The sequence below is a fragment of the Scophthalmus maximus genome, chromosome 21, assembly GCF_022379125.1.
Source record: "Scophthalmus maximus strain ysfricsl-2021 chromosome 21, ASM2237912v1, whole genome shotgun sequence".
NCBI lineage: Eukaryota > Metazoa > Chordata > Actinopteri > Pleuronectiformes > Scophthalmidae > Scophthalmus > Scophthalmus maximus.
This window is the reverse complement of record NC_061535.1, coordinates 1,202,501-1,218,308: the sequence shown is the minus strand read 5'-3', so window position 1 is coordinate 1,218,308 and position 15,808 is coordinate 1,202,501. Positions and strand designations below refer to the sequence as shown.

Sequence of the window (15,808 nt, the reverse complement as noted above, 5' to 3'; positions counted from 1 at the left end):
GATCTAAACTAAAGTCTTTCCTTTCCTGTGCAAACACACTAGTGTAGGTGTATTTGGCAGGGCTGTAGTCAAGACCACCTTAGTCCAAGACCAGAACTTTTCGAGAATGAGTACAAAGAGGTTCAATAGAAGTCAAGACTGAGTCCAAATGAGAGAGACAGAAAAAAAAGAATGCTCTAAGACCACTTATTTATGTGTTCAGAATTTATGTGAAGTGAGAGACAGTATTTCTTCTATTATTTTAAGATAATAATTTTGCATTATTAGTAATGATAAAAATGCAAGTGCAGAGTAACAACACTGCAGTATACTTTAAGTATAGCAATTTCACTTGAAAGTCAAATAAAGCTGAAAGTGCAACTTGACATTTTCGATGTTCAGTCTTTTTTATTATGGCGTGACAATAATATTCTGGACTGGCAATGAAAAAAGTAACAGATAACAGGGAGGCATATGTTAAGCAACACAGATTCTAGATGGATTTTGAATTAAACCAATGAGCAAGTGTGCCTCATCAATGGTTTTGTTTTGAGGGAGGGAGTTGCTTCCGAATAAAAGCTTATATTGCTGGACTCGGCACCCACTAGAGAATTTGGTGCCAAGTCCAAGAAAAGTCAGGGACAATAGAAAAATGTCTGAAGTCCAAGACCGGGCCCAAAATCCACAGCACTGGTAATTGGCCAGATTAAAATTTGCACAAATATATATTTCTGCATTTTCCCATTTTATATAGTAAAATCCTAGTAGCTGACAAAGACAGAAAACATTTATCGTCTTCAGATTTTGTGAATGGCTAGTTGTCATTTGAAGACCCACAGGACAAAACTAAAAGTTTCTCTGGCGAGAAAAATGATTTGATATTTTAAAAAGTGGTTTGGGAGAAAGAAGAAAGAGACAGGAGCGAGGCTGTGTGCTCAGGGTGGAACAAAACAAGTTGTGCATCAAAAATACCAAAGCCTGAACCTCTGAACCCTGGGTGTGGCTCCTGTACTGTGCTTTAGAAAAACAGATGTCTCTCCCTCCAATTTATTGACACGCCCCCACTGCACTTGTATAAACAATGACAGGGAACAGAAAATAAAACAACAACACACATTTCTATTACTAATCTCTCTCGTCTCTTAGAACAGCATGATGCTGAATTCATAGGGTTCATCCGTAGCAACTACAAAACTTTGACGAAAAGAACAAATGAGTAAAATGAGTTTATTCTGCACTTCTAATGACATTCAGTGAGAACTTTCCTGAATGTGATACACATGAATCATTTTATCTCATTTCAGCCGGCTTAAAGAAAGGAGGCATGCTTTTACTTGGTGTAACCCCATAAAAGGGCCGATCCAGTAAAAGCTACCAGATGTGGGCGAAATATTATACAAGATCCTACATGCTCCACAAGGAAGAGTGAGACAGGGAGAGGGCAAAATCAGGAAATAGAAATGCTGAGTCTATCCATTGCTCTGTTCTGTGTGGGTTCCTGGATTGTAATAACTTTACAAAGTGCCCATTTGCAGACTAACTCCCCCCCCGAGAGCTGTCATGTTAACAATTGGCTAGTTTTCCTCCAGATGTGAGCAACTACAGCGAAGTGGAGTTTGGATGACAAAGCACCGTCTATGTAGCACGCATTACAGTTATTTGAACCCTTTTTAAAAAAAAAAATGATTTGCAACAAAGTTGAGTAGCTCAGTTCTAACAAAGAATCATGTTACATTCCTGGGCACCTGGTTTCACTCTGGATTGGAAGCAAATGGCCAGTGGGTTTCCTGACCAAATGGGCACAGCACAGCAGTGTCTGGGTTTTTCAGAAAAACGGTTTTCCACATCTCCCCAGTCAGTTTTAACCAAGCGCAATCATGAAATATATTATTCTGTGTCCCAAAATTTGAGATGCACCCAAAAGAAGCAAAAAAAATACCATACAAGAACCACAGAACAAAATTGACTTGAAATACAATACACTTGATGCCGCACTCAAGAATGAATCTGATACTTACATTAGGGGTTTAAAGGATTTCCTGTTTTCTCCTGAGTCTTATGACGCTCTGGAAAAGACCACGCGACAACTCCTACACTACAAGCTGAGGATACTAAGCCCCGAGAAGAAGCCATAAATGTCCTGGGACCCTGCGAAGTGTGTGTCAGTGTGTTTGTGCGTGTGCGTGTGTTTGTGTGCGTGGAGACTGTGGGAGGGACGATGTAGAAAAGTGGTGCCCCTTTTTTTTCCTCCTCCCCCTTCATCACACCATAACCCCCGCTGTGCCAACGCTTTGTCCTGATGTTTTTGAAAGACAGAAAGAGAGAGACGGAGCATATGCGTGAGAGCGTGGGTGTGTGTGTGTGTGTGTGTGTGTGCGCGTGCGTGCACATGCATGTGTGGCAAAGAGTATTTGTTATGAGTGTTTTTGCCGGTTTGCCTGTAAAGCAAAACAAGAGGTGTTACTGGCACAGAAGAATGTGGAAAACGACACCCTACCGTGCCAGTCACTTTCGCTTTGTTCAAAAGGCGAGCCACTCAGACGCTCTGAAATAATCCAGCGGCAGATGCCTTGCTAAACTGCGAGCTACCTTTGAAGAATATCATCCTAAAAACTCCACACACTGTTTGGGGAGTTCTCAAACTCTCTCCACAACTCTCACCCTAATGCAACATCCTAATTCTGCGCAGGCTTCTGCATGTGGATGCAAATGAAGCACCATGTGCGTTGACAAGACGACCCATTTCTAATCCTGTCAATAACACGATGGCAACATTGTGGACGGATTCCCTAATCTTTCACAAGAGAGGAAATTAATTCAAATTAAAGTAGAGCTGTGAGCTGAGGTGGAGAGAGGAGGGACGGAGGAGCGGAGAAGATAGACGGAGTGTGAGGAAAAGACTCGGACTAGCGGGATGTGAACGTGGTGTGGCTGGAAGTTATATCTGGGAATTTTTTAGTTATGCCAAGATTACGCTAAAACAGCTGCAAAATGTAGGTTATCAAACAGGATTATTGCCATATTTCTTTCACCTCACTCTACATACATATTCAACTGAATATTTAAGATTGATCATTCATTTTCAACAAGTTCTTGTTTGTATACGGCAAAATATTGCCAGTATGGGGTTTTATGTGAGAAAAAGAATTTCAATACAGCTGACTGAAACATTTTGTAGTAAAAGAAAAAACATAATCCAGATTAGAATGCATTTCCACAGGAAACACACAGCATACCTAGCGAGCGGTCCTTTGTCTGGTTGGTCGATCGCACCACGGGCAGGCTGGCGCGAACTCTGCTGCCGCGGGTGAAGGCCGTGGGTGCATCGGCCTCCGACATGGCGTCCAGTGACTCCAGGGAGGCCAAGGAGAGGTGGTCAACCTGGTCGCCGACACCGGGCTGGGGGCTGCCGCCGTGCTTTGGGCTTCTGCTCTGGAGGGAGAAGGAAACGTAATACCGTAAGGGTGAGCCCATGGATGCAGTGCAGTTTTATTTTCTGGAAATGACACACAACTTATGTTTATTAATTTTCCACAGTGTCAAATGTACTCTTTGAGATATGACGCTTTTGGTGGAGTTAAAAAAAAACATGTCTCGTGTCTTACGAGTCTCACACATTCTTTGTCAAGTTAGAATTGTGTGCCTTTGATGTCGACTTTGAGTTTGTCTCCAGCACAACAACCAAATGTACATGTCATGCAAATTTTGCAAAGTGTTAGTATTGTATTTCACTGACACATGCTCACCCATCCCACAATGCTCCGTCCCACAAGAACAACGCGGCACTTAAAAGTTATCAAGCACGAGGAAGCATGTACCCACGAGTTGGAATCTAATGTATCCAATGGTGTATGAGAGAAAAATAGTTCAAATGATGATAACACCCTGAAAAAAATCAAACCAAGTCCTAGAAGAAGAAGAAGAGATTAAGGATCGTGAATCGTGTCATCATGATTTGAAGATCAGTTGGCTACTCTGTAATCTGATCTGCCTGACGTGGCATCCTCAGGCCACAGCCACAATAAGACGATGTGTGACATGACTGCAGAGGCCATGAGCTATTATGTGGTGCTGTAAGACGATCTGTACCACAGGGACAAGGTGGGGCTGAGGCTGAGGGGTCAGTCAACACAGGGCTCTTTATGCAATGCTCTTCTTCCCTGGCATAAGTGGGGCACAAGGCCAGCTCCGCCAGGTGATCGTCAACACAACTGCATAAACACACGCTGCCATACTCTTATACTCGCACATATACAAACAGATAAAGAGCAGAAGCATTTTACGTTAAGTGCGGTTGATATTTGTGAGCACCCTTTCACCAAGAACTGGTTTAGCCTGGTAGCCAAGTGTGCTTTGGCAGGCACAAACATAGTGACATAGTCACAAAGCGAATGTTAGTGAGGATGCAAACATAACCACACACAAAACGGCATGATGCGGATAAGATATAAGGACGACTAACTCTGTGGGGCAATTGGATTCTCATCAAGTACCTCTGAATGTCAAGCTCAGAGTGAAGGGAGGAGAGCATGCCCTGTAAAGACTGATGGGAGAGAAGAGGGGAGAGGGAGAAAACAGGAGGCAAATGGCTGAGAAATGGCCGGTGGGAGGGCGAGTTGGAAAAAGAAATGCTGATCAAAACAGAGAAACCATGGAAACAAATCCATTTTAACAGCAGACCAAAGACAGGGAAGAGGCTGAAAGAAGAATGCAGATGCCTAGGTATCTTCCTCGCAATCTAGCAGAGTATTCACTTTTTGTACGTTTTTTGAGTTTAATGAGTGCTGACATGGGAATCACTGAAACCCCACTAATTAATAACCTCTACACTTACATTAAGTGCCATCATTAACGTAATAAGGTTTTGTTTTTTTAATAATACAGCATTTCCAATCATCATCCCTCAGTGATTTTTGCTGAGTCACCGTGTGCGAGTGTTTATGTGATGCATCTTTACAGCAACCTGACACAGCAGGCAGAAACTGCCGAGCCATCACTCAACTCCTGTAATTCCATTAAAATATGCTCAGGCTGCGGCACCCTGGAATTAAAAGTGTCTCCTTCTACTGTTAATACATAATAGTAGTCACCCTTTAAAACGGAGAGGTCACGCGGAGTTGACGTGTCACCTGAAACCAGACATGTGTTTGGAAATTTTATCTGAACACTGAATGATTTATGAGCATATTTAGTGGTGGTGGGTCCAAACACCTCTCCCACACTACTCTTCTATCTTCTCACATGCTACCGTGTCACCCTAGGGAATGTTGAATCATATCGGCTTCCTCCATCACCTGTAGGTTGTAATTATGTCAGAGTGGTCTGGCAGTGAGTATAATCCAGTGTTTTCTGGAATACCAAGGTAGGTGAGCAAGAAGCAGCTGCTTTGTATGAAAGTTTTACATTTTATATTATATGACTTTATTGTAATTTTTGCATGAAAAGAATATGCCTGGTTGATATGCTTGCAATCATAATAACATAAAGAAGAACAAAAGCCATACAATGTGACAGCTAGAGAAGAACTGCACAGGAGACAATGATAAATACAGCAGACGCAGTGACATATAAAAAGAGGAGGAAATTGCCTCCCGGTGGAAAGGGGTAATTAAGTTTAACCACACCACACCAGTCCAAATCTGACAAATGAGATAAGGTCAACAGTTTAGTTCGGATGAACTCCTCTGTCACTCCCCCTGCCTCGTCGTCACGCATGCATGCAGCGATCTTCATTCTGACAGCACCTTCCTATGATCGTGCCGAAGAGTATTCCATCACAAGCCACTTCCTGTCCCCGCTAACCACTTCCTGCTTTAGGGCTCCAATGTCGCAGGGCCACCGCTGATTAGCTCCATAAAACCTGCTTTGGCCCGTTTCTTCTGGCATCTTTGGCCGGGCCGAGCCAAACCGTGCCGCGCTGATTTGCTTTACCATTACCACTTTACTGCGCCGCGCCCGGGATGGACCTTCTCTGGAGTGGCGCCAAAGCGAGCCGGCTCCTCCTCCAAGCAGGCTGCACTGACGACAGGGGGCGTCGTCATTATTCAGCGATGAATCAGCGTCATCGCCCTTCAGTGATGTAAAAAGGGTAAATAGCCTACACTGCTCTGCCATACATAACACTTTTTACTTTGCACTGCTGAGCTATTTTACATTAACGGCACTGAGATATTTTTACTTTCACCTAAACATGGCTACTACTACGTGGACCAACGACGAGACTCGCCGAGCCAAACTGCGGAGCCGAGCCAGCACATGTATATGGAAAAACGCCACTACAATGCATTCCACACCAGTGATTTTCCCTGCCCCGGTCAAAAACTGTGCAGCCTGTGATTCTGCTCTTTCAGCAGCGGCTCCCTCTGTACACCACATTCGCTCTGACAGTCAAGATGAATGTGAAACTGAGACACTGGCATAAGCTTATACACAGGAATATGACAAGTAATAAAGTCATGTAAAGAACCCAATGGGAAGGAACATGTCTAGACAAGAATGGCACTCAGTAGAGCTGCATACCTCTGCCAAGGCCAAACAGTCCCATACGTCTGTCAAGTTCTTGTTATAGAAAAATAAAAGGAAACAAGTGGGCCTTCGCCAGCCTCCAGCTGGTCAGCCCCCGGGCCCTTATAAGGAAGAAGGGTTGTACCAAACTGAACAAACTCATAGATCTCAACACCATAAATATGTCTGATTTTGTATATCAAGATCTATACATTATTTCGATGAAAGTGTCAAAAAACTATTAGGCAAGTTTAAGGAAAATGAGGGGCAATGCATAACCTGCGTGCATGTTGTACTGTATATACTATACACACAAACACACACACACACACACACACACACACATATAGTAATTTATATTATTTGTTCCACAATGACAAGTTTTTTTCATAAAATATCTCTCACTTTGTGTTTTATACTGTTGCTTCATAGTAGAGCTGTGTGTGGCGCTCTTTGCCTCACTGTTGCTCTCTCTCTTTCATACTAACATATTGTCACGTGTCACAGTCAGACTGACAACCGGCAGCACCAGGAGAAACCGACACCAACCGTGTCAGCGTCCTGTTAATATGTTCTCAGCAGGCAGACCTTGACTCATCACCGGCCCTGCTCTGTAAGAGTGTACAGTGTGTTGAAGCGCTGCAGCCAGTGATGGTGCATTGTTATCATAAGACCTGTGTTCAATGTGCCACTTTCTTCCACCATGTTAGGGAAGATCTAGAAATAAGTCAAGGGAATTTGCCTGAACCAAATGCTCAAGTTGCAGCAAACCTTTTCCTCAGGCCATCGGCCGCTCACTCGCAAAGGCACTACTGTACACTGTGTATCTGAAGATTTCTAATTGTCTTAAACGTAGCTTGCAGGAGCTTTACAGGATATTGACGTCAAGTCTACTGTATTGTGGATGTGCGATGATTAGGCAAACGACCATGCTTACACGGAAAGTAGATATAAGATGAAAGTAGCTCAAATGTTTGCCGTGTGTGGGTATGAAAGAGAGAGAAAGAGAGATACAAAGAGACACGAGAGAGTGCGTGCATGACTGAGTCTGGCCATTGTTCCAGAAAATCTGACCTGAACCCAGGACATCCTGAAAACATTCATGCAACGGTGGCTCTTCATTCACACAGAGTAACATTGGACTTTTATAGATCAGCGCTGGTACATGTGATAATCACTATCTGGCATTTTCTTACAATCCCAACATTTCACTTCCTACCATATCTGCGCCCTATGAGCCTGCATGTGCAGTTTGGGTGCTTGTCGTTGCGACCTGTCACCTTTTGTGAATATGAGCCATTTTTTCAGGCTGAAAGGACATGATTTCACGAGGCACAGTAGATTACATTATATCCTGCACCCCCTGACGGACAGATTGACACGCGGAGCCGAGCGATTACTGTAAAAGTAAATGGCAACTCCCATCAGGAGCCTGCTGTGTGACTCATTTGGGATATAAGTATAGACGGAGCTTTGAAAGCCACCAGAACGCTATAGCACACCTGTTGCCAGCCACCACAAAGCCAACTGATTGGTGCCTAATTTCTAATATAATCAACATGGGGTTATAATAGCTTTCTTATAGCCTAACCACCCCCTTACCTTTAAAAGAGAAGAGGGCATTCTTCTGATATCTCTGCAATCACGACGTTGATATTGACAAAGGATACGCTGCAAGTCAGGACTTGGATCCGAAGACAGCTGTTACGCTCATGCATTTATCAATAACAACAGGCAAGGCCAGAGTCTGACTTGCAGCATTTTCTATATTGTCCTTCCAAACATGAAAGAATGCATACGTGAGAGTGGAGGTGGAAGCTTGCATGGGTTTCAACGCATACTTCAGCAATGTGAGCACAGCTTTCCACTTAAGATGCTAATTTGGCCCAGGATCTGGGGGAGGGGATGCGGAAATAGAGCTAACTGTAATTACCTGGTTTGATCTGTGTGGCAAACGCGTATACAGAAGATTTTGGCTCTGCAGACTGTTAACCCCTTACTTAACATTATTCCACTCATGCGTGAGCATTGAGCCGGGCCGAGTTGAGTGAGATAGTGGGTGAGTAGTTTCCTTGCTCCCTCATTACATTATCTACATTATCAACGTAGATGACAGGTGTCTGACGGATTCAAATGTGTCACGAAAGTTCAACAAAGCAAAGTACAAAACTACAAGAGTTGATTAAAAAAAACACCTGGCGGATGAAAAAATCAGTGCCACTGCAGTTCTGCACATCCATGAAGCATAAAGCCCCTGTCAATCAACCAGTCCGCGCTCTGTCCGTATGCTGTCTGCGGGCAGACCATCATCCTTTGTCTCCCCTGGCCTTAATGACATTATACTGAAATCCCTTAGTCATCCATTCCCATTCATTGCAACCACATCCCTCTCTCGCTCCCTCCTCTGATGCATTCCTCCTCTAATCCCAGCTTCCAAATCCCCAGATGACCTTTCAGAGATGGCCTCGCTTGTTAATTGGTGAGCTGAAAGGAGGTGACTTTTTACTGTAGCATCCACAATCATAGCTGATGTTTCAGGTGAGACCTGCTATCTACAAGTTTAGGCATTTCTTGCCAGAGTTTTACAGGCAGAACAACAGCCACAGTGGTTACGAGCTCTTTGATATAATATGACATTGTCAAGTAAAATTTAATCAAGCAGATCTCTTATGCAGTGTGCAAATGAAGACAAAGACAATATCGTGCCTGTTGACCCGGCGTCGAATGGAGGTGGAAGCACTATCTCTTCCGACATTTTGAACAACTGCGCCAAGCCGTCCAATTGATTTCATCCACTCACGCATACACAAGTTCGTCACAGTTATCATTTTAGGTTTGCAATGGACAAACATTTAATGTATGTCATGTACAATCGAAATGAAACACATTTTTAGCCACAATTGTCTTATCTTGAGAAGCATATTTACCATATTACAACCGTGGAAACCTTCTTCTAGCAGTGACTTCCATGTGAGATTGCAACTCCCTGGTCTAAGGGCAAATCGCGCTCTTCCTCCCACTGTTAGAGCACTTGCTCTGTATAGCTGCCCTGTCGTGCTCCCTTCCCTTTTTGCTCGACCTCACAGCGGATGCCCCTCCACGCAGCGCGCACACCGCCCCACATCCCTAACGATCCGACAGCACAATACAAATGCACACGGTCCACAGCCCGGCGGATAGTAGGGGGAAAGTCATTGTTTGGGTGTCTGTGTTTTGCACCATTGTGTTGAGACAGCGATTGTGTTCGAGAGAGAGGGACGTCTGCACAGCTCGTGAGGTTCAAATACAACATTTCTTGCTTGTGGGCTATTCTTGTAGCTTTTTTTGGCTTGAAAATATGATACAGGTAGCAACTTTAAAACTCCATAATGTTGACATTCAACCCTAAATAAAAATACATTTTATCTTACAACAGCACCTTCAACACTATACCCTGTGAGGCTGTGGCTGACGACAGAGATGTTCCAAGGAGATAAGACCCTGCTCTACCCTCAGGGATCCTGAACCTTTACAAGATATACTCTTCAGGCTCTCTTCCTATTGAAAACACACACATTTAAAACACACTCAGTGGACGGACAGTTACACATCCAAATACCAACTCATGCGTATTCAAACTCACAATATGCCCAGCATATTTTGCATTAACTAAGTCCATATCTCTTTGCCTGTGGCATTGTTACAAAACTGACCAAACTTGAAGTCGACGGGTTGAGGGTTTAATGAGAAAAAAACGAAGGACAGACGGACAGCAAGTCAAGAGATTTCTAGATGTGTTTCTAGGATGAGTGTTGGAACAATTGCAGGCAGGTCAGTTTGTGTTGATACAGTAAGTAAAGTACCCCTCTATTGACAAGGCGCTGCGTTGCGGTTGTGGCAATCCAGTCAACTGAAGGTGTTACGTAAGATCACAGGCCCAGACGTACACCAAGAGCGGCAGATCATTTACTAGGTGTACTGCAATGATTTGCACACACCTATAGTGCACGCACGCACGCTCGCACGCACGCACACACCCACACACTCACTCTCTCACTGTCTCTCTTACCAAACAAATACAGGCAAACTAGGCTGCAGAGCCGTGATCTGTCTGGACTTGCGCTTTCATATCACTTCATCAACAGCAAAGACACTTTTTTCTTTTTTTAAAGCTCTGAACACTCACACCGTCTTCTCTCCTCTAGTCTACAGGATGTCAACACACATATAAACTCAAACATGATCAAATGCGATTAAAGGGGGTTATCATTCTAGTAGCAGCAAAGCTGGAGCAAATTTTTTGCCATGTTCTTTTCACCTACAATGAGCAGGAAATCTTTGCTGGTTTTTAATCACAGTATTTTGTCAAGTGTCAGGTGTCCTTTCTCGTCCCATGAAACCAGCCCCGCTAATGGCTTTGCAAGTCACCGAGGAGCACATACGCTCTTTCGCTGAGACTCGGATTTATGACACATACTCTCCCTGTGGAGTTATGTGTGTGACGAAAAAGAGTTTTCATTATGCTTTGTATCCAATGTTTCTGCAAGATAAAATGATCCACTACAGTACACGCCACTGTCATGTACAGTAAACACAGTTGGATCCAGTTAACATTGAACCTGAAAGTTCACTTACCACTATTTTTTGTGCTTGTCTTACACGTTGTTGTTCTTTTTATCACTGTCCAATGTGTTTCCTTATTACCCACTTCTGACAATGGTGGCCTGTTGTTGACCTCTGAAAAACACATGCTGCTCACACACGAATCCTAAGCTCGCAGCTCCAGATGAATCAGTCCACCGTATGTGATAAGTCGTGACATTCCAACTCTCACTGTCAGTGAACAACAGCACCCACTGATGCTGGAGGTGCTAAATCACCACGTTTTACGCACCTAGAATCCGGCTCATGACTGACTCGTTCTGTTAGAAACCGTGTTAACACCAACTGCAAATTGTGTTAAACAGCGGGCTAAACGCAACAGAGCGGGAGCTGAGTTGCACGGCAAACAACGTGGAGACTTGTATGTGTAACACAAGAGTTGTATTTGAGGTATCTTATGGTGTCAACCTGAGGGGGAGGTGCTATGATAAACTGCGGCACATGCTCCACTTCTGTCAAATTGTTTAATTTATTGCTCCCTCCATTAGCCGCTGACGCCTGAAATATATACTTTCCCACTGTACACACGCTCATACTCCAGGTGTTCCTTATCATCCACGTCGTATTGTTTAGCATAAGGAAAAACCTGCACTCTGTCTTTTGAAAAATGTATTTCAAACATTTAGAAAAAAAAACAGGCTGCTTGACTTCATGGCAAGTTGCTGCCAGGCTTTTTCTCTATCTAACCCCAGCGTCTCGGCTGCGAATGGCCAACTGGAAATAAAAGCACAGAAGATCACAATAGGGTTTGAGACAGATTCTTGGAGTTGGTCCTGTCAGTGCTGAAATTATCCTAGCGCGCCTCTGTCTGTGATTTGCCCTTTGAAGTTTGGTTCATACCTTTGGCCCCAAGTTGAATCCAGATGTGGGGATGCATTCGAAGATTTGCAGAGCACAGGTACAGAGAGACAAAACAAGGGGAAACACCCCTCGTGCATGCTCCCCGTTTGGTCCTGGAGGTCATAAAACTTGGAATCTCTTTTTCAATATACCAAACAAAATATCAACAGCGGTGCAAGTAATGGTATAGACCATCAAAAGGAAACGATTCTCAAACTTGCATGTGGCTGCCATGACTCGAGGCTGAAGACGGTGCATTTTTAACATCAGCAACACAAAAACTTGGTTAAAGATGACTACACGGTTTGTCCTCAATAGTGTAACAACTGGCAAAACATCTTGGTGACAACAAAATAGACCTCAAGTGCCAGCAAAGCATGGAAATGACCCCCATAATAATAATACAATAAATAACATAAATATCAACGGCCAACCAAACGGGATAAGTGCAACTGGGAGAGATTGGGAGTGGAGTACCGGCAGGCTATTCAATACTTGACATTGAGACTTGTGTAATTATTTGGCAGTTTATGTAAATACTCACTACTTTTTCACACTCGTCATCCACAGCTACACATTCTTTTTGGCCAAATTATGAATTAATTAAAACATCAACTGTGTTTTTTCTAGCCCCTCTGCACACTGGGCTGGTTTAGCTCTGCATTAGCAAAACATAAAAATAAAAAAAATAGTCACTAGAAAGAAAGGATGTTACAGGGTCCTCTCATTCATGTCATGAATTCATACGAGAACACATGGATATACAAATCTGACATTTCATATGTACAATACAGGCTTACTGGGAATGGCTGGGAAGATATGACAAGTCAAGGTTTGCAAAGGGCAAATTAATTATTACATTATTTTCAGGTTAATTTGTCCCCACCGTTGAAAGCTGTAATTATCTGTGCTCCTTTGCCTTGTTTGTGTTTGTTAAGTCTAGTAGCTGATCAGTAGCTTTGAGAGATGACAAACTGAAGTCAGATGTAGCGCCTCAGGGTGCAACTGCTGTATTGACGAATGGTCTTAATTGTACCCAGTGGAATGTGAGGGCACAAGGTGAAAAAGGTCCCAGACATTTCACCTCCATTCTCTGCGTATCAGTCCGGAGAATCTGAACGTTTCAGGATCCTCATAACGACTACCTGCCTGTTAAGCCATGAGGAACAACAACATAACTCGGACTGCTGTTGTAAACTTAAGCCTGAGCTCAGAGAGGCAGCTGTGCGTCGCTGCAGAATAGCGCCCTGAAAAGCGCTCAGACCTGATTAGCTGGTCTGATTAACACACTGACACTGCGTTTGAGACAGTGGGTAAAATTCTGTCTGGCTCAACTCATTATCAGCAGTGATCAGAGGCAGGTTCCATCAGGGCCTTCTGTCAGAGCAGCTTACACCCCCACCCCAATGACACTTGGGATTAGACACAGCCTTGGCGACACTCCACTGGCCACTTGTCCTCTCAGTTGGGGTGCTGCACCCCTAGAACCCCAAACCCTCCCCCGCCACATAACCCCAGTCCACTAACAGATCATCGCATGTCTCTCGTGAAACCTGTAGTTCTTTGTGTTACTGAACGCAGCTCTCAGAGTTGGAAGATGCTATTAAAAACTGCACGGCTGCAAATGATGGTCAGCGGAGGGGGTGTGAGGATTAGAAGCAGATGTTTTGCTGCAGACCTGCTGCACACAGCACCCGATTGTGTGAGATGAGATACAGTCGAGAAGTTTTCTTTAAAACATATTTTAATATGCAAGATCCCCCAAGCATGTTTGGCAGTTACATCTCTGCGCTTGTGACACCCTTATCATCTCAGGGTCCACTATCTCAGCAGCGGAGGACAATAAATCTGCCTTTTATCTGTGCAGTTTAGGTATTAACAGGAACAGTACCCCAAAAACTCCCTCCTCCCTGTTCATCTTTTTCTCTAATCATGGTCAGATTTCTTGCAGGGAGTTGATGCGTGCTGGAAGACAGAGTTATCAAGCTGACCTTGGTCCTGAGGGGCAAAAGTGTAGCAGAGCCAGGAGCCCGCAGAGCGAAAATATGTGTGGGGGGACAGGCCAACTGTTGCATTACCTCAAAACGCCTCAGAGGGAGAGTTTACAGTACATTTGTTAATTTGTTTGGCTTTGTTCAGCATGAATTGGTGGGTGGGTGCAGATATCCTGCAGCCTTTTATTGATGTTGATGTTGGTATTAAATGCAGAATCTTTCCATGCTCTATTTATATCACTGATCTGCTTTTAACATGCTGGCAATGTATTAGTCCTCAAACGGGATTTCTTCTCTTCTCTGCTTTTTTTTATCTGCGCTCCCATGTAAGTTATTTTTCTTGCCTTCCTCTCAAGGGGAGAAGCTATATTGAGACTATCGTATTTTATTGCAATATAAAAATGTTAATTATTGCCATCACATGTGCATTTTCTCTAGAACTTTTTAACTTTGTAATAAGGCCTCAACTAGGCAAGCGAAAACATGTCTGGCAACTTTGGCTTTGTTGAATCAAGCAATTAAGGTCGTCATCACACCGTCTAATAACATTTTAATATTTTTGATGACATCAGCGATAAACAGTTTTCTGTTTTAGGAACGTTGTTTCTGTTCAACAAACACTAAAACCATGCATCTGTCTGTGTGCAATATAATTACTGGAGATACATAGACGGATGGTAGATTCATAATAACTCATAATATGACATCATGACACATGGCCAGCAATAAGAAAAAGTTGGTGTAGATCTATTACATACCTATAACTAGAGCCTGACCAATCAGCCAATGTGAGGCTTTTTTATTTTACAGAGTAAACAAAGCAGAAAACATTTTACATTAAAAAAATGATGATTTATTTTATCAATTCGGTCGATATATCAGTGTCGGAATTCTTTTACTCCCAAATATTGATATCTTCATTGTCTCTACCTAAAACAGAACACATCTTGAGTTTTTCTCTCTAAATTTAAGCTACGAAAAAAAACCCAGCTCAGAAACTCATCTAAACCTCTTCATCAGGACCACGTGGTTCGATCAGCTGGATTGATACAGACATTTTCCAGGCAGCAGACGCCAACAGACTGTCATCACATTCTGATGAATTCTGATTAGTCTGACTCACCAGATGTAGACTGTGGTTACACTGCCATTGGCAGCGCATGTCACACGGCCTGCTTCTGCCCTTCTATCATCAGCGTGATACTGTTTCCACGACGACGACAACAACCTCCAAGTGAGCAACCTAAATGGTTAGTGGAGTTGATTTGGCACATCTTTTATACTCTGGCAACGGGGTGCCACTTCACACGAGCTTCTTTGATTTCACTTTGATGGATTTCTGCAAGAGCCACATGAGGCGAGCAAATCTTCAACGCTTTTAATGATTCCAGTAAGGCTCAGCTCCAGATCTAAAGTAGAGGCCGGCTTATAGGGCACAGATCGACACATTCGGTCTCTCTTCATTGTCAGTGTTTCTATGGGTTTTCTTTTGCAAGAATTTGCCATTTTAATGCCGCAGTCGCCCAACGCAATACAAACAGGCCTACCCAATAGCTGAATGATAATGGATTATCCAGTGCTGACACAGAGCTGTGGAGAATAGTCTGGCTGTGCAAGACTAAATTCGGATTGGTGTAGAGAAAATACCTGACATAACCTTTTTCCAACAAACCCCCTCTCACACACTAAACCACACACTGTGCAGGAAGTACACTATGAGCACCAAACAAAACAAGTTGTACCTATTTTGACACTCACACTGTAACCATAATCTGTGCTCTCATTAGCCAATGAATTACCGCAGCTCGGAGGTGACAGGCGTGTGTCTGTCTGGTGCCCACAGCTGCAGA

General features: G+C 43.5%; 1 protein-coding gene across 19 annotated transcripts in view; it reads right to left on the bottom strand.

Moving 5' to 3' along the window:
• si:ch211-285f17.1 (sickle tail protein homolog) overlaps window positions 1–15,808 on the bottom strand; it is a 102,859-nt gene that overhangs the window by 23,854 nt on the left and 63,197 nt on the right. For 14 of the 19 annotated variants that reach the window (XM_047329766.1, XM_047329768.1, XM_047329761.1 and 11 more), the window contains one exon: window positions 3,216–3,411. In XM_047329766.1, the coding sequence (XP_047185722.1) occupies window positions 3,216–3,411 (196 nt within the window). Of the gene's footprint in view, window positions 1–1,997; window positions 2,159–3,215; window positions 3,412–4,441; window positions 4,526–9,410; window positions 9,538–15,808 lie in introns of those variants that run through there. The other 5 variants (XM_047329771.1, XM_047329774.1, XM_047329772.1 and 2 more) reach the window with 4 other exon arrangements.